This window comes from Mastomys coucha, unplaced genomic scaffold, assembly GCF_008632895.1.
Source record: "Mastomys coucha isolate ucsf_1 unplaced genomic scaffold, UCSF_Mcou_1 pScaffold22, whole genome shotgun sequence".
In the NCBI taxonomy this organism is placed as follows: domain Eukaryota; kingdom Metazoa; phylum Chordata; class Mammalia; order Rodentia; family Muridae; genus Mastomys; species Mastomys coucha.
The window spans coordinates 25,437,747-25,461,766 of record NW_022196905.1 but is presented as its reverse complement, the minus strand read 5'-3'; the positions used below and the strand labels follow the sequence as shown (position 1 = coordinate 25,461,766).

The 24,020-nt window shown below is 47.0% G+C and overlaps 1 protein-coding gene across 3 annotated transcripts in view; it reads right to left on the bottom strand.

Annotated features, from left to right (window-relative positions):
- Window positions 1-1,523: 1,523 nt before the first annotated feature.
- Nf2 (neurofibromin 2) overlaps window positions 1,524-24,020 on the bottom strand; it is an 84,604-nt gene continuing 62,107 nt past the window's right edge. Inside the window, exons 13-17 of one of the 3 annotated variants that reach the window (XM_031339937.1) lie at window positions 22,390-22,495; window positions 19,269-19,396; window positions 17,112-17,277; window positions 15,561-15,620; window positions 1,524-3,689 (exon numbers count right to left, since the gene is read on the bottom strand). In XM_031339937.1, the coding sequence (XP_031195797.1) occupies window positions 15,585-15,620; window positions 17,112-17,277; window positions 19,269-19,396; window positions 22,390-22,495 (436 nt within the window). In that variant the 3' untranslated portion in view covers window positions 1,524-3,689; window positions 15,561-15,584. The remainder of the gene's footprint in view (window positions 3,690-15,560; window positions 15,621-17,111; window positions 17,278-19,268; window positions 19,397-22,389; window positions 22,496-24,020) is intronic. The other 2 variants (XM_031339936.1, XM_031339935.1) reach the window with 2 other exon arrangements.

The following is a 24,020-nucleotide window of genomic DNA, read 5'->3' as shown; positions in this document are numbered from 1 at the left end:
CCCCGAGTCCTTGTGGCTTTAAAGTACTATTTCTATTCTTCACCTTCCCAGGTCGCTAAAAGTATCATTGCCAACCACTTACAGAAGTGACAGAGGACCCTGGCCTGGGGTAAGGGCAGTACTCTAGCTAGGCAGAGCTGATCAGGGAAGGCTGGCTCCCACCTTAGGGTTCTCAGGAAGGCCTAACGTTTACCCAGCAGCAGCAGGCCAGGTGCTATTCTGGGGTCACCATTCCAGTGAGAAATGGGCATCCAGCGGAAACAGGAGAGAAGCAGCGGGAGCCCTCTCTGAGTCAGATAGAGACCTTGCTGCACTGATAAACCTCCCATAATTTGCTCCCACTGCCCTGCCACTACACTGATGGCTGAAGAAGCTTTCCCCCTACAGGGCTGGGACTGCAGCCTCGGGATCCTGTCATAATGCAGTAATGACAGGCTGCCAGGGAGCCCCACATGGCAGGGAGGGGCGGGAGAGCCCTCGCTGGAGAGGATGTCTGGGCTGTCTGTAGGGAGACAGGAGTGAGGCAGTTGACTTTCTCTTCTCCAGTCTGCAAGGGATTAGATTAGACAAGGTTGCAGCAATTTTCCGATGGTACCTTTTCCCCTTCCAGACCTGGGCCCCCAGCTCTCCATTGCACATGGGTGAGTCCTAGTCTGATTCTCCCATGAAGGCTGGTGGAGCACAGTCCTGTGGGGCAGCTGCCAGGCGCTCCCTACTCAAGAAGCCCAAGGCAGAGGAGGAAGTGCTGGAGGGAGGCCATAATAACAGCAGTGGACAGCGTGGCAGGCACTGGGACTCGAACGCCACAAGGAAGCATTAAGATCCAACAGCTACCTGACATCACAGGCTAGAATAAAAACACCACAACGCAGCATCCACAGCAAGATGCCAGAAAGAGCATGGCAGGTAGTGATGCATGTCTGCTATCCCAACACTAGGGGACAGGGACAGGCCAGCCTGGACTACAGGGTGTTTCAGAACAATGAAAGTATTAGGCAATTTTGTCAGTTCCCACTCTGCTGATGGGGATGCCAGGCTGTCAGTGAGCACTGTGGGCTATTGGGGTGTCAGGTAAAAATACTTTAACAGCCTAAGATGACCAGTTTATACAGAGTGGTTTCCCTGATTTGACTGTCTAGGAAATCAAGCTACTTCTGGATGTTAGAACTAGCAATCTATATCATCTAATACAAATGGAGGGCAGGGGATATAGCTCCATTGTTTTGGTAAAACAACGGTCTGAGTCTGGCAGTGATGGCGCATGCCTTTAATCCTAGCACTTGGGAGGCAGAGGCAGGCGGATTTCGAGGCCAGCCTGATCTACAGAGTGAGTACCAGGACAGCTGGGGCTACAGAGAGAAACCCTGTCTCGAAAAACCAAAAAAAAAAAAAGACAACGGTCTGTATTTCCAGTTCCAGATCTGACACTTCTGACCTCTGTAGGCATATAGTACACATACATACAAAATATACATAAACCAATAAAGCTAAAAAAACAAAAAAAAAGAGAGTCAACAACAGACTATAGCAGCTTAGAGTTTTTATTAAAACAATCACTTAAATTATAATCACCCCAACCCCAAACAAAAAACAGCTTCGTGTTTTGGCCCTGACAGGAGTGATATGGCCTCACATGAAGAGCTGTTTGATAATTGAACAGAGGAATGAAAGCTCATGGGCACTGGCTTAGCCTCAAGGCACCTAGGAGAGACTGGGTCCCTTGTGAAGGCTACTGGCAGTAGGGGCTTTGAGGCTCTGGCCCCGTTGGCAAGAACAGTTAGTCACTGTTGCTGGGTGTCAGCCTCTGGGCTTTTTGGAAGTACGGGAGCACAAGAAGCCTGACTAGAAGACGGTAAAGCAGTAAGTGAAGTAGTGTTATAGAAGCCCACTGGTGGTGTCTAGCAAGGCTTGGCAGTGACCTCGGGTCAGAGTGCTGTGGTGGCTCAGGTATTGTCAGTCGGGGTATGTGACCAGCCACAGGCCAATAGCAAGGCCTCAGTGTCCTGCACTGAGAGTGACTTGCTGCTTCAGTATTAGGGTACCCCTGCCCATGGTAAGAGTCTACTGGAAAAGAACCCAGCTACAGGTTCAATGCAGGCTGGAGACATTCTAGGAACCCCACCCTCTCTCGTGAGGGGAGCTGAGGTACTTTTGACTGAGTGGGGCTTGGGCCCCACCTTCCAAAAAATGGTTACACTCACCATTTCTCAAATACCAGGACTCCCATGTGGCTATATAGCTTGGCGTTTCCCAAATTTGAGATATAAACATAGTTAAATTAAAAAAAAATCAAGGCCTGGCATAATTTTTATAAACCAGCATCACTGACCTGTGTCCCACAGCCATTGTCAGATCAAGTGTACAGAGAGGAAGAAAGTCAGAGAGCAGTTTCAGGCCTAGAAAGACAGCTCAACTTCAGAGCCAGGGAAGACTTGGCAAATACTGGGGTGTCAAGTTCAGAGGACTTCTCAGCCTTAGGTTCCAGACTAGAGTGCTATCCCAGGTGCCCAAAGATGCTGCAGTGAACCTTGGGTGGCTGCCTATGGCAAAGTGGACTAATAACCAGCCAGTGGGAACAAGGTAGTATGCCTCAGTTTCTCAAAAACAAACTGCACTGTGGAACATTCCATTGCTCAGCCGCCCAGCTCAGTTGTCTTCAGGGCACATCTGTTTGTGGACTGAGCCATATCACCTGCTTGGTTAGGACTTAAAGGGCTCTGATTGGCTATAGTAGTGACCCCAGTTACATAGAAGACAGGTCCAACCATGGAGTGTGTGAGGCACATGGTAAGCATTTGCTGCCCAGCATGGAGGCAACCCAGTGTTAACTTGTGCAACTGTGAGTGGCCTGATATCTCTGTCAGGCTCAGGAAAGGAGGAAAAAAAGGACACTGCTGGGATCCTGGGGAAGACAAGGACACTGCCACTGAGGCCTAGGTAGTAAAGAGGACGATGGATGGGTAGCAGGGCTCTGGGTTCCATGTGCTGAGTGGGAAGAGATGGAGGTCCTGGTCACAGCCAAGTTCCCAGGTACTCATGGGAATGTGACCAGGAAGCTCGTGGCCCACCATGGGCATGTGGGTTAAGAGTGAAGGGACTCATGTGCACACTGTCTCCCAGCAGCTTTTATCTTAAGCCTCTTCCCCATCACAGCCACCCTGTTTCCGCAGACAGCTACAGTGCCTTAGGTGAGCTTGGCTACGGAGCCGTCACTGCTGGTTCTGAGCTACCCCAGGCCATGCTTCTACACTGTGGCAGATCCTTACTGTGGAGAGGGGGCCCATCCCAGAACCCCAGTAGGGGAGTGGATAGCACCTGCACAGGGGTTAGACAGCCTCCACACTGGACCCCCAGAGCCGCTTCCCAAAGTCAGGAGCATGCACAGCAACACTTACACCACAGTGCTAAGGTGCACAAATATTTATGGGGGGTGGGGAGAGGGAGGCCAGGAGAACTAGAACACCTTGAGAAATCTCTACAGGGTCAGAGTTCAAAAACAACTGAACAGGAAGGAGACTGGGCCCTCTATTCAAGCGTTCGCAAACAAACCAGCCCTCTACTGATGGTTCCTTTGGGGTCAGGCCCATCCTGTTGGTGTCAGAAGCAGCAGATGTGGCGGGAGGTGGTGGGGTCACCTGCTAGAGTTCTTCAAAGAAGGCCACTCGGGACTTGGCGCTCTGCAGAGTGAGCTGTAGAAAGAAGAGAAGAAGCTGAAAGGGCACTGGGTCTCACAGCACAGCCCATTCTGCTGCAGGGAATAACCTCAATGGTGGCTTGGAGTGACAGAGAAACCTGTCTAATAGATGTTCAAGATACTGGTGGTCAAGCCCTGATAAGGGTTCAGATTTATTCCAGGATTCAAATGCGAAATGACAGATGATATGCCAGAAAGGATGGTTTGTGGACAGACATATCAGTAGAAACATGTCTATCACAACCGTTTCCCAGAGCAAGTCTAGTTTGTGACTCTCATGTTTCTCTGGCTCTGAAGTGCCAACTCCCATCCTGCTGTCTGTACTGAACCGGCACCCTGGGCTAAGACCCAGGTTTGGCACCACAAGCCTCAGTTTTTATACCTAGGGCAAAGCAGCATGGCCTCGGGCAAAGAGGGACTATATCAGATGAAGAGTTTGTTCTCTCTGGCCCTACTACTGGCTGACTGACTCCAAAGCAGACTAGCCCATGGCCTGGAAGCTGAGAGACCACTCTCTCTTTCTATGCATGACAGGCTGAAGCAGGACAGATGTACTGAGCAGTATCTGTCAGCCAAGAAGACCTGGGCTGGGAAAATGGAGAAGGGAGCAGAGGCAGATATGCCTCCCTGAGTCCCTGACTCGGGCACCGTCTCCCAGCCTCTCCTCAGACGGAAGTCTCCGGCTGGCACAGGCGCCTATTTCAAGCTGCTCCTGAACTGGTAGTGCCCTTGGGGCAAGATTGTATGTTCTCGACACAGCCCCAGGCTTTCCCAGAAAGGAGTGTGTGTCAGCAACTGCACACTGTCCATCTTCATTCCCCAAAACATTCACCTTAGTGCTTGGCTCTGAGTGGGAGAAAAGATTATGTTTATTGAGTGTCTCGAATGAGAAATGGGCCACAGTTGTAACTAAATGGGAGGGAGACACAAGGCTGTTCCCATTGCAGCTCACTGTGTGGCCTCAGGAAAACACCCCCATTACCTCTGAGCCTCACTTCTCTCGTAGAAAGCAATGGGACAGGCTAGCTGGCCTGGTCCTCCAGTAGTCTCTGATTCTGAAGAGTCTGCAGTACTTACCAAAGCTCTACAAAGGGCAGGAGAGGGAGACTGGGAACCCACTTTACCATCAAAAGACAGGCAGCATTAGTGTGCTCAAAATGAGACAGCTTGAGAGCCGACTCTAAATCCTGCCAAATCTTTTGGCCTTGAAGTTCCCGACTAACAAGCTGAATGCGAGGAGGCATCTGAGCTGTTTTCTTCAGCAGAACCAATTCCAGAAGCTCCATGGAAGCCTAGTTCTGCCAGGAATGGAGAGAGCTTTTCTTTGCTTAGGCAAACGCCCTCCAGACGGGAACTGCATTTGGCTGGGTCTCTCCTGCAGTGGCAGCAGAAAGGGGCTTGGAGGTGTGTGCCTTGTGATGATGGGGACCAGGGTAGTAAAGGAGAAGATGGCGCCTGAGATCTAGGACAAAAAATCCTCTCTGGGAAGGTTTTGAATCAAAAGGTGTTCCCACAATTCTGGGACAACCTCAGGTTTCTTGGGATAAGCAGCCTGCAGGCAGGGACAGTACATACCCATACCCAGTTTCTGTGCAATGTTGGCACAGTATGACTTAAACCAACTGTGACACAGGGTAATGCAGCACTTTCTCATAGTGAGGCAGAGAAAATGCTCAGCACTCACTTGGTTCACACTGAGGACCCATCAGGTGTCATTCCTAATGGTGGCATTAAACCCCATCTAGGGGAAGCAGAGCAGAGCCGAGTCCTGGTTAGGATAAGATTCAGGCAGAAGGCCCAAGCACTGTGCCAGCCTCTGAGTCAGGATAGACACTACCCTGAGAGGTCTGGCTACTTCCCCAGGCAGTGGGGGCCTCTGAAAGTCTCTTGCCTGCTTCAACAATGTTGGCTCGAAGAATTCCTGGATCCACTCCCCAAGCATGTTGGCTGTCCCCTCAAGGTGCTCGGGGAGGGTTTTGGCAGCATCTGATTCCAGGTACTCAAGCATGAGCTTGTTAGGATACAAAGATGCTTGGAGGGAAGATGCTCTACCAGAACCTCACCAGCGCTGCCCTGCAGGGAGATGACCTCTTCTCTCACCAGAAGGGGGCCTGTCCTCCGTGCAGAGGAAAAAAAGTACAGGAATCCAAAGTGTGCTTACTTCCCACTGCTGGAATGCTTCCAGTGGCCACCTCTGACTGCTCCCTCAGCAGTATCCTTTATCTTAAGACATCAAATGCCCTCCTCCTGGCAGGCCTGGAGGGCAGAGCTCATGCAGGAGGGAGGCAGACAGTGATTCAAGGGTATTGGGGAGAAGCCTTGAGCTTTCTTTCTTAGTCTGCATCCAAGGTACCTGCTGAGCCCCATGAAGGAAGCACTCCAGAGCCCAAGAAGCTCTTGTCTGGGACACTGCTACTTGTTTCTGTTGACTGTGCTCCTGGCTAGGCACTCTGTGAGCAAGCTGACCCATGGCATCTAGTTCTACCTGCTGTCTCTGATACAGGCAAGGATCATTTTAGAAGGCTGGTTTCCACACTTAAAGCTTTAAGCAGGACGTGCTCATGAAAGGAAAGGCTTGGGCTTAGAGAAAGTGGAACATGGTGAGTCCACCAACAAACTTCCTGGGTTTCTTATGAGAGTCTCATATCCACGAGCCCACAACAACACTTGGGCTGTCCTGTTGCTCAGTGACAGGACTGGATATCTATGCACACAGCACAGCAACACCTCTGTAAGATGCAGAAAGTGCTATGGAGATGATTCCACTAAGATTCCAGCCTTAGCTGAGGGGATGGGGGCATGGTGGTACACACCTTTAATCCCAGCACTTGGGAAGCAGAAGCAGGCAGATCCCCGAGTTTGAGGACAGTCTGGTCTACAGACTGAGTTCCAAGACAGCCAGGGCTACACAGAGAAACTCTTGTCTTGAAAAAAAAAAAAAAAGGAAAGAAAGAAAAACCAACCAACCGAATCCCAGCCATGATGTTCATGTGGACTCTTTGGCCGTGAAGGTGGATCCCTTAAATGTGGGGTGCAGAATCCCAAATAAAGCATTCACGTATGCTTTTGGCTGTAGAGATGCATCAATTGAATGTGGGGTACACTATCACAGAGTTTAATATGCTCCCTGTGATTGTGGAGGTAGACCCTTTTATGTGGGTGCAGGCTCTGCTCATACCACTAAGATACTTGGGAGACTAGACTGAACAAGGAGTGACTTGTATTTCATCAGGCAGTGAGACTGAAATGCTCACAACATGGATATGCCACCAGGTCCCATGTTCTATGCTGGGTCAATTCTGGGGCCTGCTTAGGTCTGGTGTCCGCACCTGAATCTATGAACAAGCTAGCTGAGCTCATGCTGACCAGGGACCACTCTGTTACATTCTGCTATGTACAGACCTTCAAAACTCACACTGGCTCCAGACAAGGTCAACATAGGCATCTGGACAGTCAGGTCTTGCTCCTGTGGGAAGGCTAGAGACCACGAGGAACCTGCTCAGAGTGCCCAATCCAATGGGCTCTTGCCAGCTCCCCCCCTAAAGATGACTAAAAGAACATGCAGCCTCCTCACTAGGCACTATGCTGACCTGCTGCTCCCTTCCAGCTGTATCTTCACATCTGATTAGAATCAGCCCTGTGAATAATACAGGAGGAATTAAGTTCTCTCTTGACTGAACCGGCTGTTCAAGTCTGTCACTAATCCAATTCCAATTTGAAGAGACCAACTTCCTTTTCTTTCTCTGCAGCAGATCTATGTGGCTTTGTTTTAATCATATGGGCCTTTGATCTTCCTTCCCTCAGCATATACAGACAGCCCCTGGAAGATCCACCTTTCCTCCTATCCACAAATGACCAGGTTGTAGAAGGGAGGACAGGGAGACACTTAATAAAGCAAGCCCCCCTCTCCCCCCCGCACTCCAAACTATGTGTTAAAAATGACAAAAATGGACAAACCATCAAATCTAAACAAGTTTGGATTTGTGAGATACATCTGTCTCCACAAAAGGACAGGCACGCACACCTGTATTTCCAGCATTTGGGAGGTAGAGACAGACATATTACAGCTGATTTGAGGCCAGGCTGGCCTACATAGTACTAGGCCAGCCAGAACTATACAGCAAGACCCTATTTCAAATACCAAACAAAACCAAACCCAAACAAATGAACAAAAGACAGGAAGCTAAGGCAGGCACATTGACACCTGCCTGTAATCCCAGCATTCAGAAGGCTGAGAAAGGTACATTCTAAATAATAAATTCAAGGTTAGCCTGTCCTAAAAAAAAAAAAAAGAAGATTGGGCCTGGGTCAGTGGTCAGCACTTGTCTAGCATGTTCAAGGCCTATGGCTCAATTCCCATCACTGCAAATAAACTAAGAAAAAAAAAAAGATTTTCCAGATATGCTGGTGCAAACCTTTAAATATCAGCACTAGAAAGGCAAAAAGACAGAAAGATCTTTCAGTCTGCGGCCATCCTGTCTCAAACAAAACAAAACAACAAGGAAAGACTGGCTTTTCCCACCTTCAAAAAGGACCTGGCACCTCCTGGTCCTTCCATCTCTTTCTATATGGATCTGCAGACTAAGCTGTCTCCTGCTCACTGTAAGACATGGACTCCACCAAGATGCTCATGGGAAACAGCTCCAGGGCTGGCAGACAACAAGCCTAGAAAGTACCTATGACCAGAGTTGCCATCAGATGGCCTAGGACTCTGGAGTCTACTAGGATTCTTCTGGCATTGACTCCAAGAGCGCCACCTTCTGGAAAACCCACTGTGAGACAGCAGACTGCCAACTCTCCTCATCTCTCCTCCAAAAGTCCTTTTGGGGGACCATTTCCCAGAGTGACAGGAGGGTAACAAAATGTATTCCAGCATGAAGCCTGCAGCAGCAAGGCTGCTTGATTAAGAATGAATTACACTTTCATCAGCACAGAAAGGAAATTGATTCACAAAGCTGTATTGTGACAATCTTGTCCTAATGCAAAAGGGAGTGGAGAGGCGGACAGGACAGAGCCACTTTGGTTAGCAGTGGGGAGAAAGGAAGCTCTACAATTAAGCTAAAAGAACAAAACTAATCAGGGCACCAGGATTCCTTAAACTAGTCTCTGGGGGCCTCGCCTCAATCCACTTATCCCCAGGGAGAAGATGAAGGTGGGAGGGGGCTGTCTAATTCATTTTAAATAATAAGACCCATCGTGCCGAACCCATTTTAGATACTAACCTAATAACTCCCAGTGCTGAGACTCAGCTCGTCCCATAAAAATGCAGTGGAATTGAAAGGCAAGCCCTAAAATCATGTTATACTTCCCCTTCACCACTACATATTGAAAATGAAGGAGCGGGGGAGGGCGGAGATAGGAAAGGACATGCAGATTCTCTGGCACGAGGATCTGCAAGGAACAAGCAGACTCTGGAGAAGAAAGGTGACACAGCCAGCACCAGCAAATTCAACATCTTTGTTTGGGGTGCAATAAACATTCCCCTTCCTAAACCCCGGAGCCAAGGTGGAAGCGTCAACAAAGGGAGGGCACCACTAGAAACTGGGCACATTAAGCTTTCTGCAGTCTTGATAGTAACATCTTGCACCCAAATGCTATCTTCATGATGTGTGCATAGAGAGCTGTCCACATGCTTATCCCTAAACAGAAGTGAAATGAGAGGCCACATTCATCCCAATAAACACATCCAATTCCTTTATGGAGAAATCTGCCCAGGAAATCCATGGGGGAATCAATCTGTATTAATCCTTAGGGACCCAATGCAGTAGCATTGTGCCTGGAGTGCCTGCCTGTGTTGTGTCTCTGCTGCCCTAGGATGCTGGAAGGGCCTATTGCTACTGTTCTTCCACCTAACAAATGAACTCATCGGCCTGATTCACCTCGCTGGGCAGGTAGAGGCTAAATGTGATCTACCAAGCACTCCCAGCAAGAGCCTTAAGAAAGGCATCCAGATATACGGATGCTTCTTTTAAATTGCCAATCTCCAAAGAGAAATCATGGCAAGGCTCATAAGAACAGAACCCGGAGCCTGCAGAATGAGTTTGCATCCCAGCTTTTCCCTCCCACTGTTGCAGCAACAAATCAGGTGCCCTGGGAGCGCTGCGCGGAAACGAAACATATCTTCAGAGCCAAGGGGCCAAATGGAATGTTTTACTGCATCAAATAAGGCCCAATAATGGCCACAGGCACTTTCAAATAGCCATAAAACATCTAGGCCACAAAGCAGGGCTTGTAGGCTCAACACTTCCCAAAGCAAGGGAAAGCTTCCTAGTCGTCATCTTCGCTGTTTTCTCCTCCTCCTCCTTCTTCTCCTCATTATTATTATTAGCCACCATGTTGTTGCTGGGATTTGAACTCAGGACCTTCAGAAGAGCAGTCAGTGCTCTTAACCGCTGAGCCATCTCTCCAGCCCAAAAGCTTCCTAGTCTTAGACAGTGGCTTGCTCACCCTTCTATCTGGACCTACCAGAAACAAGCAGGAAAACCAGAGCCCTCAGCAGTCACAGGAGCCTTGGAAACTCGGGTGTTAGGAATGGCTTTTAGGAGTGAGCCCACAGGGTGGCAACCAAGAAAAGGACTCTCTCTTTAAATCTTATTTTACATATACAAGTGTTTAGCCTGTATGTGTGTCTATGTACTGTGCCTGGCACACAAGGAAGTCTGAAGAGGATAGCAGATCCTCTGGAACTGCTGTTACAGATGGTTTTGAGTCACCACGTAGGTGCTAGAAACCAAACCTTCGTCCTCTGAAACAGCGGTCAGTGCTCTTTAATGCTGAGCCATCACTCCAGCCCAAAGAGGAGCTCTTTTCAGACTAGCTCTCAAGCCAGGAGTGATGATACATGACTTTAACCCCAGCACTCAGGAGGCAGAGGCAAGTGGATCTCGGTGAGTTTGAAACCAGTCTGGTCTACAGAGTGAGCTCCAAGACTGCCAGGGCTATGTAGAAAAACCCTGTCTCAAAAGATAAAACAACAAACAGACCAGCTCTTAAAGCTTCTGTGTGCTTCCTTGGAGCTTGGGAGCTGAGAGGGTCCTGGGTCAATGCAGGTCCTTTTGAGCTCACATCTGGCCTTTCTCTCCCTCTTCCCTGACTGCAATAAAGGATGGTCTTGGAATCTGAGGAGCCAGTATGCTGGCTTTTATGTCAGGACTGAGGATTTTGAACCAGATAATGCCTGGTTTCTAAAGCAATCAGGGTCACTCAGTCCACAGGTTTACAATGAAGACTAGACATATGAACCGTGCATTAAACTTCTTAGCAGCGATCTTGGAGACTGGCTGTGTATGCTGGTGACCAGGGAGGCCCTGGTTACGTGTTTTAATTGAGGGAGATGCCTTTCACAAATATTCAGTTTCTCCCTGGGATTTATCACTTCTCCAGGTGCCTGAAGTGTTCTATTTCATTTCACAAGCCCTGAATCTCCAAGGGGATGCTGCAGAAATTGAAGACGACATTAGACTTTTCTGTCTTCCTGATCTATGAGAGGCAGCTGGGCTCCCCATAAACGTCAAAGCTCTGTCTCCCCTGCTCCTCCACAGTGGGAAATACAGTGAAACCACCCACAAATGAAGTAACCTTTCTCAGCTCCACAACCCCCATACTTTCTCATCAGTCAAGTTCCTCCAAAATCCTCTGCTCCATTGGAGGTTATAGGCATGAAAATGATGATTGTTTGCTGGCTCTTAGATCAACTCCAGATCAGGAGACTGAATTAACAATGTTGAGAGGTCTGGGGAGATGTCCCTGTGATTAAGAGTGGTGACTGTTCCCAGACGACTGGGGTCCAATTCCCAGCACACACCCACATGGCAGTTCACTACTGTCTGTAACTCTAGTTCTAGGATCAATGCCCTCACACAGACATACATGGAACCAAAACACCAATGCATACAAAGTAAAAATAAACAAAGAACCTTGAGAGAACCACAGGATGGTTCTGAACTGTATCTGCTCCAAGATGTTTTTACCTCTCGAGTATAGTGGCTGAGCTAACTGACACCTGGCTATCACGGTCACCAGAACAGCACGGCTCTGAAGTGTAAACACTCAGGCCTAAGGTGCCCTGTGCGCTCACTCAGCTGGATTGCTGGATTCACTCTGTAACTCAGGGCTCAGATGCCAGGAACATGTGTCACTCCCCGAGAATGAAGTGAATCCTGGTTCCCCAGGGCAGCTTGCTTACCACCCTGCCACACCAGTTATACTGATCATCAACTTGGAAAAGTGGAAGATATAGGGACATCAGATCAGCAGGAGAAAAAAACCCATAACCTTGTAGATCCAAAGCGAACTGGAGAAGGAGCCAGAAAAGCTGAGTTTTCACCTCCATCATGTCACTCAACACACCTAATGCTTGCCACCAGCTGTAGGCTTAAACCCATGATTCCCCCTTCCTCCCTCATCACTGGTCTACAAGCAGATGTCGCTTTTCATGTTGTTAAACACTCACCGTGCACTAAGCGCCTCATGTGACTTTTCTCATTTAACTTCACAACAATCCTGGGGGTGGGGGAGAGGAGGAGGTGAAGGAAGAGGAAGAGGAGGAGGATTTGAGATTGGGTCTCGCTGTATAGTCCCTGGCCAAGTCCTGACACTTGCTCTGTATTTCAGCTGGCCTGAAATTCACAAAGATCTACCTGCCTGGGATGAAAGATCTGTGGCATTGTACGTGGCAGAAGATTATGTTTCTGATACCTGTACTGCTGGGATCTAATGCAGGGCCTCAAAGCACTCTTCCATCGTCCCCTTTCTTTATCCTGCTGTTACTGATGCTGTCCTTGAACTTGTGATCTCTCTTGCCTCAGTCTCTTAAGAAGTTGGTTTATAGGTGCGAGCCATTGCCAGGCTTGATTTATCCGTGATTCATTTTTTACAGGTAAGAGTTCTCATTCATACCCTGCCAGCCCTCAATTTTTTGAGACATGGTTTCTCTGTGTAGCCCTGTCTGTCTTGAAACTTGCTCTGTAGACCAGGCTGGCCTTGAATTCAGAGATCTGCCTGCTCCTGCTTCCTGGGTGCTGGGATTAAAGGTGTGTGCCGCCACCACCTAGCTAAGAATTTTATCTCTCTCTCTTTTTTTTTTTCCAGACAGGGTTTCTCTGTGTAGTCCTGGCTGTCCTGGAACTCAAATCTGTAGACAAGGCTGGCATTAAACTCAAAAATCCACCTGCCTCTGCCTCCCAAGAGAATTTTCTCTCTCTCTCTCTCTCTCTCTCTCTCTCTCTCTCTCTCTCTCTCTCTCTCTCTCTCTCTCTCTCTCTCTCTCTCTCTCTCTCTCTTCAAGACAGGGTTTCTCTGTGTAGCCCCAGCTGTCCTGGAACTCACTCTGTAGACCAGGCTGGCCTCGAACTCAGAAATCTGCCATCTGCCTGCCTCTGCCTTCCAAGTGCTGAGATTAAAGGTGTGCGCCACCACTGCTTGGCTGAATTTTGTCTCTTAAGAAAGCAAAAATTCGAAGGCTGGAGAGATGGCTCAGTGGTTAAGAGTACTGGTTGCTTTTTCAGAAGACCAGGGTTCAATACAGATAGCTCACAACTATCTGTAACTCTCCAGAGAATCTGGCATTCTGAGGTATGGCTTTGTTGGACGAAGTGTGTCACTGCAGAGTTTTAAATGTTCAAGCCAAGTCCAGTGCTGTCTGCTGAAATGTACAACTCTCAGCTACCTCTCCAGCACCAAGTCTGCCTGTGTGCCACCATACTTCCTGCCACAATGATTATGAACTAAACCTCTGAAAGTAAGCAAGCCCCAATTAAATGCTTCCTATGAGTTGCCATGGGTTGTGGTATCTCTTCACATTAATAGAAATCCCTCATCTCCAATGTCAAAATGGAGCTCCTCCCTTGACCAATAGGTACACATACTTCCAAAGCCAGAAGGGACACTTTCCTGCTAGGCTAGCATTGGTTCAGACAGTAGTGGGAATGACTTGAGAGCCACCTCTATACAGGCAGGTAACCATCATGAGCACTGGCCACTAATCATAGGGACTGCCACTACCTAGGTAAATGAAACATTCCTCAGACTTCCTGTACAGCGAAACCCACCAGTATTAAGTCTAAAATCGCTAAGAACTTGCATCATTTTGAAAGACAAGTTCTTGCTTTTAGTAACACTTGTTTTTCAGAATTCTTAAATAGAGCCTAGCAACCTGTTTTGAAAACAACTTACTGTCACATTAAGGCATTCACATGAGTGAGGGAATGAATGAGATGAACAAATGTTTCCAAATACAGTCACTTGCTACTTGAATGACTGGGCCATGCTATGAGAATTGTGTTCGTCGATGATCTTATCACTAAGGGAAAATCATAGACCATGATGGTGGTGATGCCACTGGGTAATACAAACTTACAGACCCAGCACTGTATACTCAATCTGTCACTGGGCACATGCCATTATGAGGCTATCATTGTTCTAGAAGCAATACAAAGCTGTCTAAAAAGGAAGCTTCCCTTGTCTATAATAACTCAGTGAGAACTGATGATCAAACTTAGGACCCTTAAGAATGCAAATATTCTATATCATACAATACAAAAAGATGAATGAAACATATTCCAATGAAACTGCCTAATTATATGCAGGGAACATCTGATGCATGAGGTAAAACAAATCAAGATTTTCTGCTTGCGCTGCACTAACCAGAGTGCACAAAGCACCACAGATCCACTTGGGCACTCTGGTACCACAGGGTTACCAATTGGGCGGAGATTCACCTGCCCACCCTTTCCAATATCCGGCTTAGAGCACACACTGCGTGATGTCAGGTTTACAATAGCAAAGTGGGCATGAAGCTGTAAAAAAATAGAAGTTCATTCAGTCAGGCTCAAATGATAGTCATGGGTTTCTGGGGCCTCTGTGAGCTCTCATTTACCTGATAAAAGATCTACCTGGGACTTCACAGCTAACCTCCTTTGTGGGACAATGAGGAAACAATGTCCTGGGCAGAGGGCTCAGAGTTTCTTTACTTGACTGCAGTGAGGATGCTAAGGGGACACAGCCTATTCCTTTGTCAGAAGTGTCAGAGGCATACTGGATGGGTATGAATGGGGATCAGGCAGTTATGGAAGGAGGGTAGCATTTTAATATTGGGCATGATAATCTTGTACTGCCTAGACATATTGAAAGAATAATCTGCAATGCTTTAATTAGTTGACTCAGCACAAATGCTGCTAACTAATCTCCTGGGTGTCTGCAATGGGACGGTTGTAGACAAGCTCATCCATTCACAGCTCCTTCCATGCAGTAGGGGACAGAAGTCAAAGTGGCCTTTAGAACAGCCATGGGACAGCCAACCCATGGCGACTGGCTCAAAGATGCAACAGTGTTCTGTTTGCTGCCCCAGGAGAGAAAAGGTGTGCGGAGAATGGGAAGCTTGAGGGAAAATGAGAATGAGTGACCCATGCCCAGAAGCCACCAGCTGTGCTAAGTGCAGAGCGCACCACTACAGGGTAGGAGTGATCCTGAACAAGAGCCATCAGTCTTAAAAGCATCAGAACTGATTCCCACTTCCATGCTAGAGTTATCTATCAAAGGAGTATACCACCAAGAAGACAAAGGACTTAGATTTGACTGGAAAGGGAGCCACGACTTTCCCCAACCCAACCAATGACATAGGTAGACAAAGCACCTGGTCCTGCAGCCCCATGACATGCTCTTCAGAGTGAGGCAGCCTCTTAGACCCTGGAGGCTGGTCTGGGCGCCCCAGGGTGCACACCTGCTCTCACCCTCAAAGCATGCTGTGGCCAGGCCCCAGACTTCACTTGCCCTCAGGAGGGCTCCGAGTGGCCCGAGGACAGAGACAGGCAAGCTCATGCATGGGTTAGTATCACAGACGGTAGGACCATCACCACAGACAGAATACCTGGGAATAACCTACTTTGAGGACTCAAATGCAGATAGGTCTTCTGCCTTGGGCTTGAGGCTAAATGAGCAAAATAAAATGAAAAAACAAAGACATACCCTGTGAAATCAAAATGCCACATGTGCCATTTGCAAAATGCTCAGAAATTGAGACAAGTGACCTCATGTACTTGTGAAGCAGCTTGAACACTGGGCTCTCTGATTTTCAGCACTCCAGGCATTTGTAGCTGAGAGCCCAGTTCACCACAGCAGCAGTGGCAGGGGAGACTGCTCAGGATCCCAGGTGACAAGGAGGCAGGATGAGGGGTCTGAAGTTACTCCCTCAGGGCTGACTGGCTCACTAGCCCAATCATGTTTTACCTTAAGAGCCTCCTTTTTACACCCATCCCCTCTGCCCCTTTATGAGACAGGGCCGTATATAATGCAGGCTGGACATGAATTTTCGTTGCAGCCCAAAATGACCCTTAATCCTCCTGCCTCCTCCTGAGTTCTGGGGGTCACCACACCTGGTTTTAAACTCCCCTTTGACATTTAATCATTTTGTTTGAAACAAGAAACCCTGAAGACAACAGGAACGGGAGGGAAGAGGGTGTGCTGATGCCTTCTTTACGTGGTATTCGTGGTAAAGTACTAAGCAGAGCAGGCTCCCAACTACACATCAGAGATGGCAGGGAGACTTAGGCTTCTTAGGATGATCAGTGACATCTTACACTGAAAACAGAGGCAGTCCTTGAGCTGGAGGCTGCTTTACAGACTGGAAAAAGGAGTAAGACTTAACCATATCAGCTACCATCCAACCTTAAGGAAAAGAAGTCAGGGTCTTATTCTGTAGCCCAGTCTGGCCTTAAACTTGCAATCCTCCTGCCTCTGCCTCCTGAATACTAGAGTTACCACCCCTGTTTTATAGGGGCGACCAGCTAAAAGTAGAGGTTTCACTTCCCAGAAAATCTTTCTGCTTTGCCCAAATATGAGATACATACATTCTTGGGCAGATAATGAGTACTCAGTAACTTCTAACCCTAAAATGATAAGAACTCTAAATATCAGGAGAGAAAAATGGGACTCTGTGAGCCTCATAAATAAGTTTCATCTTTTTAAACATTAAGGTTCTTCTATATATTTCCTTTTAAGTATTTAAGAAGTTGAAGATTCAGAATATGGTCTTACACAAAAGACTGGAAGGGACTCCATTCAACAGCCTCTAATTCAGTGTGAGTTCTCATTACATGAGATAGCTCCTTGGGTATAAGTCTCCTTGGTTTTAAAGAAAAAATCACTTTAGTGCTCAGTGATAGATCAAAACCCATCCTCAAACAAGGATTCATCTCATCAGAGCTTTTAACATAAGCTCTACTTCCATCATGGTCATTGGCAGATTAAATTCTCTTTCTTTCAGGAGTTGAAAAATTCCCTTAACTAAGTACATGTTAAAAGAAAAAAAAAAAGCCAACAGGCAACAGTTTAATAACTGGGCTCCTGAGGGAACCAGATGCCAATCTCACATTTCATTAGTAAGTGTCCTGTTCAGCAAAGCCCAGGAGACTCCAGGTACCTTTTTAATGGTATTATGCTTGCTACTGGTGCCGCTTCTGTCTGAGTTCTCGTTGTGTAGGATGTCCAAGGCTGTCTCCCTCTCTTTGAGTTTCAAAGCCTCAATTTCTGTCTTGAGTTCATTGAGCTGCTCTTGCAGATGCTTGCTCTTCTCCATGTACTCTACTCTGTAGAGAAGAAACCATGCATCACAGCTGGGCAGACAGAGGCAGGGAAGAGATGAACCATAACTTATAAGCTGTTCAAAGTGGCAGCCAGGAGCTGAAGTCTGGGCTTCACACCTGAACTTGGCCACCGGAAGCCAAGGGAGTTTCAGCTGTCCATTAACTGCTATGAATGTCTTTTCCCCATCAGTTCAATTGGGATAATAATTACAGAGCCTCTGGTCGTGTAGGAAGAGAGCCCTGTATAAACTTTCAGAGTGCTCTACAAATAACCCTGCCACTGACAGCTTCTGGTTCTTTTAGAAGTAACTCCTACAGCCGTTGATGGGCTCACCATGGGCTGAATGTCCCTGTCACCTCCACTCACATCCGCAGCTGACTCACGGCTGCTTTAAGAGACGAAGGCCTGGGCAGAGACTAGGTCATCAGCCCATAATGGGATTTATATTCTTAAAAAAAAAAAAAAAAAAAAAAAAGACCCCACTGGCAAATATAAGCACAGTGAGGAGTTGCCATCTATAAACCAGGAAGAACACTCTCATTAAACTCTTGAGTTGACAATGCCTTGATCTTGGATTTCTAAGTCTTCAGAACTATGAGAAGTAAATTTCTGTTGTTTAACCAAACTCATTGAGACAGTAAGAAAATACAAACTATAAAAAAACCAAGACCCAGAACAGGATGTGGCCTTCTGCTGATCACAACCATATAAACATGTACATCTGGACAATGAGAAAAGAGCTCAGATCGAGGCTCAGAGCAATAGCTCTGGATTATCATCAGCTTCTTAGCTGTTCTCAGTATGAGGGGTCAAAGGAGGTCGGCCTGGTTTATAATGGTTCATGCTGGCCTCCAGAGAGCTATTCTGAGAGTACCACACTGAGTAAGGGCTTCAATCCTTGTCCTGTTTTTTATCAGCTATGTGATGCTGGTTGAACTCGTCAAGCTAAGTCTTTTTTTGTTGTTGTTGTTTTGTTTTTTGTTTTTTTATTGTTTTTTTGAGACAGGGTTTCTCTGTATAGCTCTGGCTATCCTGGAACTTGAACTCACTCTGGAGACCAGACTGGTCTAAAATGTTTTTGAGTCTGGACCTCATTGCAGTCCCAGCCAGACTTGAATCTGCTAAAGATAATCTTGAAATTCTGATCCTCCTACCTCTACTTTCTGAGTACTAAGATTACTGGTGTGTGCCACCATGCCTGACTTACGTTATGCTAGAGACTGAACCCAGGGCTTTGTGAATGTTAGACAAGCACTCTATGAACTAAGCTATAGTCCCAGTCCCTAAAATCTGCTTTTGATAACAGTGGGATGTTTGTTAATTAGTGTGAATGAGACAAACACTAAAAAGCTATGACACACAGGTATCAATTCATGGCATCACTGTAATCTCTGCCAGCTGTAGCACTATCAACCAATTTACTCATAGCTCAAGAAAGGACAGTGATCTACAATGGGACTCCTCCTCTCCATTTCTGCTCCACTTCTGCTGACCACAAAGTGAAGGGGGGGCATGTAATAGAAATGGCTGTGGTCTGGCTGGGCAGAAGCTCCACTCAGGGTCACTACCATAGGATAGCTGGTCTCCCCTGGCTGCCAGCTTTGCTCAGCCTAGGAATTTTTTTTTTTCTTTTACCTGTGTAACCACTGCTGAAGAAAGAACATGACCAGAAGAAAACTGTAGTTTAGTATTATGCAAACAACAGTCTAACTCAGGATTCAATAAAAGCCAGTCCTATTTTTTCAGTCAACGTTTGAGACATTATAAATTCCAGGCCACCATCTTAATCAAGTGTTAGTTTTATCCTGGGACCCTGATTGTTGTCTTGATCTGCTGTCTTTAATTTTTAATTAGGAACTTTGTTCTCCAGTGGGTAACAACAAAGCAAACCTTTGCAGGGCTAATGACTGGCTGCTGTTGTGACCTGTGTCACTAGACCACATCCACTCATTCATGCTCATGACTGACCCAGCAGGCCACAGAGGGTACATACTTTTCTTTCTCTATCTCCATGGAAAGTCGCTTCATGTCCGTATCCTTGAAGTCGAATGACAAGCTGTCACCAATAATGTCGAAGCTTGGTATGTCAGGAGGCAGTGGTGCTGGGATTGGGTTCATGGGCTGTCAATGAGAAAGCTCTGTTAAGATGCTTAAATTACACAGGACAGAGCCCTCTACAGTCAATGCTGTCAGCTAAGTGGTCCCAAAGCAACCACAATCAGACAAGTCACCCTTCTTTCCTTAAATCTTATCATTTCTACGGTTCCTTGAATCAAACACAAACTTTCACTCAGCTTTTCATTTAGGAAACTCATTTAGGCACTGAGTTAGGAGTTGGAGACACAGAGAAGGCAGGCTTCCTGGCTCTAAGCAGATCAAAGTCTTGTTCAGGAAGCAGATGTGTTTGCAAATCCTCACAGTTAAATAAGATGAACATGAGCCAGAGGAGGAACAGGGGCTTATGAGGTTAGAGGGATCTGCTAGGGTACTGCTTCCTTGGGGATCAGTGAATGAGCCAAAGGAGAAAGGTGCCAGGCAAGAGGCATGCTGGTAGGCAGGGTAGAGAGGGTCTAACAAAAGCACCAAGCATCTGAAGTGCCCTGTGGAGCGGCTGGTGAGACTGGCTTTGGACCAGAAAAGCCTTGCTATTATGGAAGGTCTTACATTCAGAAGACAGAGCCAAGAGAGTGCTTGAAAGGGGAAATCAGCTCGCGTGTTTTCAGGATCTTCTCTCCCCAGAACAAAAGATCACCTAACCTACAGTCCCTACCTACCTCTCTAGTGGCCCTCATTATTTGTCCTGCTAAATCATATACAGTACTGCTTATTATCCCATATACTTAGCATGTGTCCTTTCTTTCCCTCCCTGCCACACTCTCCTCTCTCTTCCTCCTTCCCTGTCATTTTCTGTGGTATTAGGGATGTGCCACATAACCTGAGCTGGTCTCAAACTGGTGAGCCTTTTCTTATAGCTTTCTGAATGCTGGGACTGCAGGTATTGGTCATAACACTTTGCAAGGTCTCCATTCCCCTTTCAACATTCTCAACTCTTCCAGTCTCTCACCAAAACCCTTCAAGCCCCCCACCCCATGGCAAATGGCTGCTCATTCCCTCTGCAGAAGTACCCCACCCAGGCAGGCAGTGGGGTCAGAGAAGGCTTCTACAACACTTATTTTTGTTTGTTTTTTCAAGACAGGGTTTCTCTGTATAGCCCTGGCTGTCCTGGAACTCACTCTGTAGACCAGGCTGGCCTCAAACTCAGAAATCTGCCTGTCTCTGCATCCCAAGTGCTGGGATTAAAGGCGAGTATCACCACTGCCTGGCCCCTTTGCAACTCTTTAGCATGATGTGCACACTGCTGCCACAGCCCTTTCCGCAGTTCCACACAGTAGAGATCCCTCGTGGCTATGTCTTTTTTTCTTTCTATGTCTACAAACCTCTTGTGGAACCTCTTGTGGGCACACTGTCTTTTTCATCCTTGGCACTTTTACTGAGTCTGGGACCATGTTTGGAAAGGAACAGAGTCTCTCAGTTTTTATTTATGGCAGTGAGGTCTAAGGTAGGATATATGGAGTATGTCAAGCCTTGCCCCTGAGCAGGATATCTAGGTCCTACATACACCGTTTTCAGAGCTGAATACTGGTTAAAAGAGAGAGTCTGGTCTGTGACATTTCATCAAGCTGGACAGTTATAACCTAGGCAGGTCTATTACCTTATACTTCAGAAAAATTCCCAGAAAGGAAGAACACTAGCTGTTACTCTTTTAATGAGAGCAGAAACTGGCATACCCTTTTTGGCAGGTGTCACAACTGAGTATCTGACCTCACAGTTCTACAAGAACTGATTCTATGAAAACTGTCACATGTGTTCAGGGATGTTCAGTGCAGTTGTGTTCAAAACTGCTACAGAAAACACACTAAATACCCATGTATATAGATTGGCTAGGTGAATTACAATCCACCCACCCATATGACATGATGATTAAGGAACTGGTGTGTTCTACGCTGGACACATTGCTAAGGGAAAGTGCAAAATGAAGAGCAATTTATAAAGTTTGTTCTAATAGCTGTTTGTTTTAGACATGTATTTCAGGTACACAGCTCAGGTGAGTACTCAGACTACCAGAGTTCCAGCTGTCACCTGACTGTGCCCATCTGAGAGATCTTGAGAGAAGACATGAGCCTGATTAACACACAGTGCCCGAGAGACAAGTAATAGTGTTATCTGTCGCCTAGGAATAAATAACAAGGAGACATGGCAATAACAATCCACTTGAATTTTCCTAACTCAGACCCTGGGCTCTTATGTCTCTGTGTCCTGAATGTACCTGTGCTATATGTGAGTGTACCATGTGTACAAATGTGCTGTGTGTTTGTCATGTCCAGGACCGCTCAGTATGTGTGTAACATGTGTGTGAATGAGTGATGTGTCTGTGCTGTGAATATACTCTGTCCTTGCCTAGAGTGTTCCTTCCCCTCTTCCCTGCCCAGCAGGGAATCCTGCTCTTCTGCAGAAGTCAGCCATTCCTGCGTCCAAGGCTGGGTTGTGATCTGGGCACCTGTGCATATCTGTCAGGATAGATTTCCAATTGATGATGATATATGGGTAGAGAATAAGTTAGCAAAAACTTTGCAGAGTGTAATGTACAGAAGAAAGGAAGGGGAGCAATGTCTACTTATCTTATGACCCCACTTTGTACAAGTCAGTCTCCCTGTCCCAAAACTGAGGTGTCTGACAGGTAGTTCTGGCATAGCAGTAATTCACTCTGAGGTATACAGGAAGTGCCTTCACAGAACTACACTGTCACATATAGTATATATTGACAATTAAAGACTATGTTGGCTTAGCAGCAGGGAGCTAGACAGCAAATTCTCTTGAGGGTAGACTACAGCACAGTCTTCAACACTCTAGAGCTGGAAAGGGTTGTCTAAGTAACAAGAGAGGTAACTGGCTAGTCAGTCTAAAGCTAAAAGGCAGACCAGGAGGGTCCTATCCAGGCCCTGAATTTGCTTTGTCACCCTGAAGGCACTGTGAGGTAAACCAAAGGACTTGGAGGCATAGGAAAGTTGCCAGAGCAAAGCAGCCAAAAGCTGCCAGACTGGGCCCAGGCTCACTGGATATGTGGGCTTCGTGGCCATTTCTAAGAGCTTCTGATTGGCTCTACGCTCTGCTTCTCGGGATTCTTGCAAGTCTTGCTTTAACTGATCAGCCTCCTTGGCCCTGCAAAGAAAGAAAAAAACACATCAGCTCCACAGAAGGGGACAGGGAGATGAGTAGACACTTAGCTCCCGAGCAAGGACCTGGATTAACCCTGTACATGGCACTGAAAAAGCCAAGCAAGGACACTGTGACAGTAACATTTACAGGAAGCCAGAACTTCTAAAGAACGAACAGTATTCCTGAGAACTGTTTATCTCAATAGTAAAGCTAGATTGGAATACGGGATTGCTGGTGGGAAACAACCAAAGCGGTACTTCTGCAAGTCAGCACCGTGTAATAGTTTATGCCTGTGGTGCCAGCTACCTCAAAGGCTGCAATCTCAAAATAACAAAAGTAACAAGTATGGTATCCCATGTCTTTGATCCCAGCACTAGAAGGCAGAGGCAGACAGACCTCTGAGTTTTGAGGCCACTGTGATCTACATACTGAGTTCCAGGTCAGCCATTGCCACATAGTAACACCCTGTCTGAAAACAAATAGCAATAATAATAATAAAACAGGTGGAGAGGAGGAAGAGTGGGTAGGACCCAGAGCTACTCTGCTTGTTTCTGGGTGAAAAGTGGGCTGGGAAATGAAGAGCATCCCAAGGCCTACACTGCCGAGCACACTGAGCACATCGTGAGCCTCACACGGCACCACAAAGGGCAGAACGTGAACAAATTGCTTCTTCATGCCCCCAGTAAAACACTTGTAGGCCAAGGGGCACTTTCCCTGGGCCATCACTGAAGGCATCTGAGTCCTGGTGCAGAGCCCTGCTCTATGGGTTAGGAAGAGCATGGAAAGCTTGTCCAGAGGTCTAGCCCTAGAAATGTGACACATACACAGAAAGAGGCTCGGAGTGGGCAGGAATTGGAACCATATTCTCAGAATGACATGCAGAAAGTGGTGAGAAAAACTGTAGTGAAGGTTCCTTAGTGGTTAAGAGCCAAATAAGTTAAGTGCTCTCATCACCAGGGCCAGATGCTTGGGGAATGGGCCAGCATTTGCCAGAAGCCTGCAGGACTAGAAGAGTCTAAAGAGGACAGACAACAGTTCTATCCTCCCACCTGTCTACAAGCTGGGGCAACCTGGTCAAAGCCACAGCTTCCCTGCTCCCCTAACTACTGAGCAACTGCAGGGAAATGAGTACTTAGAAGTAAATAGCATCAAGCCGAGGTGTGTGTGCGCACGCGTGTGTGCACGTGTGCGTGTGTATAATGCACATTCATGTGGGTGTGAGCCAGTGTAGAGGGGAATGTAAGGTATAGTCCTCTACTGGTCTCCACCTTAGTGAAGGTCTCTCACTAAATGTATGCTCATTAATTCGACTAGACTTGTTGGCTAGTGAGGTCCACAGATTCCACCTCCCTACTTTGCTTTCACTCCCAACACTTGTATTGAGGCTACAGATAAATGCCACCATGCTTAGGCTTTACATGGATCTTGGGGAATACAAAACCAGGCTTTCTTTCTTTCTTTCTTTTTTTTTAAGATATTTTCTTTATTTACATGTAAATTTCTCCATTCCCAGTTTCCCCTCCAAAAA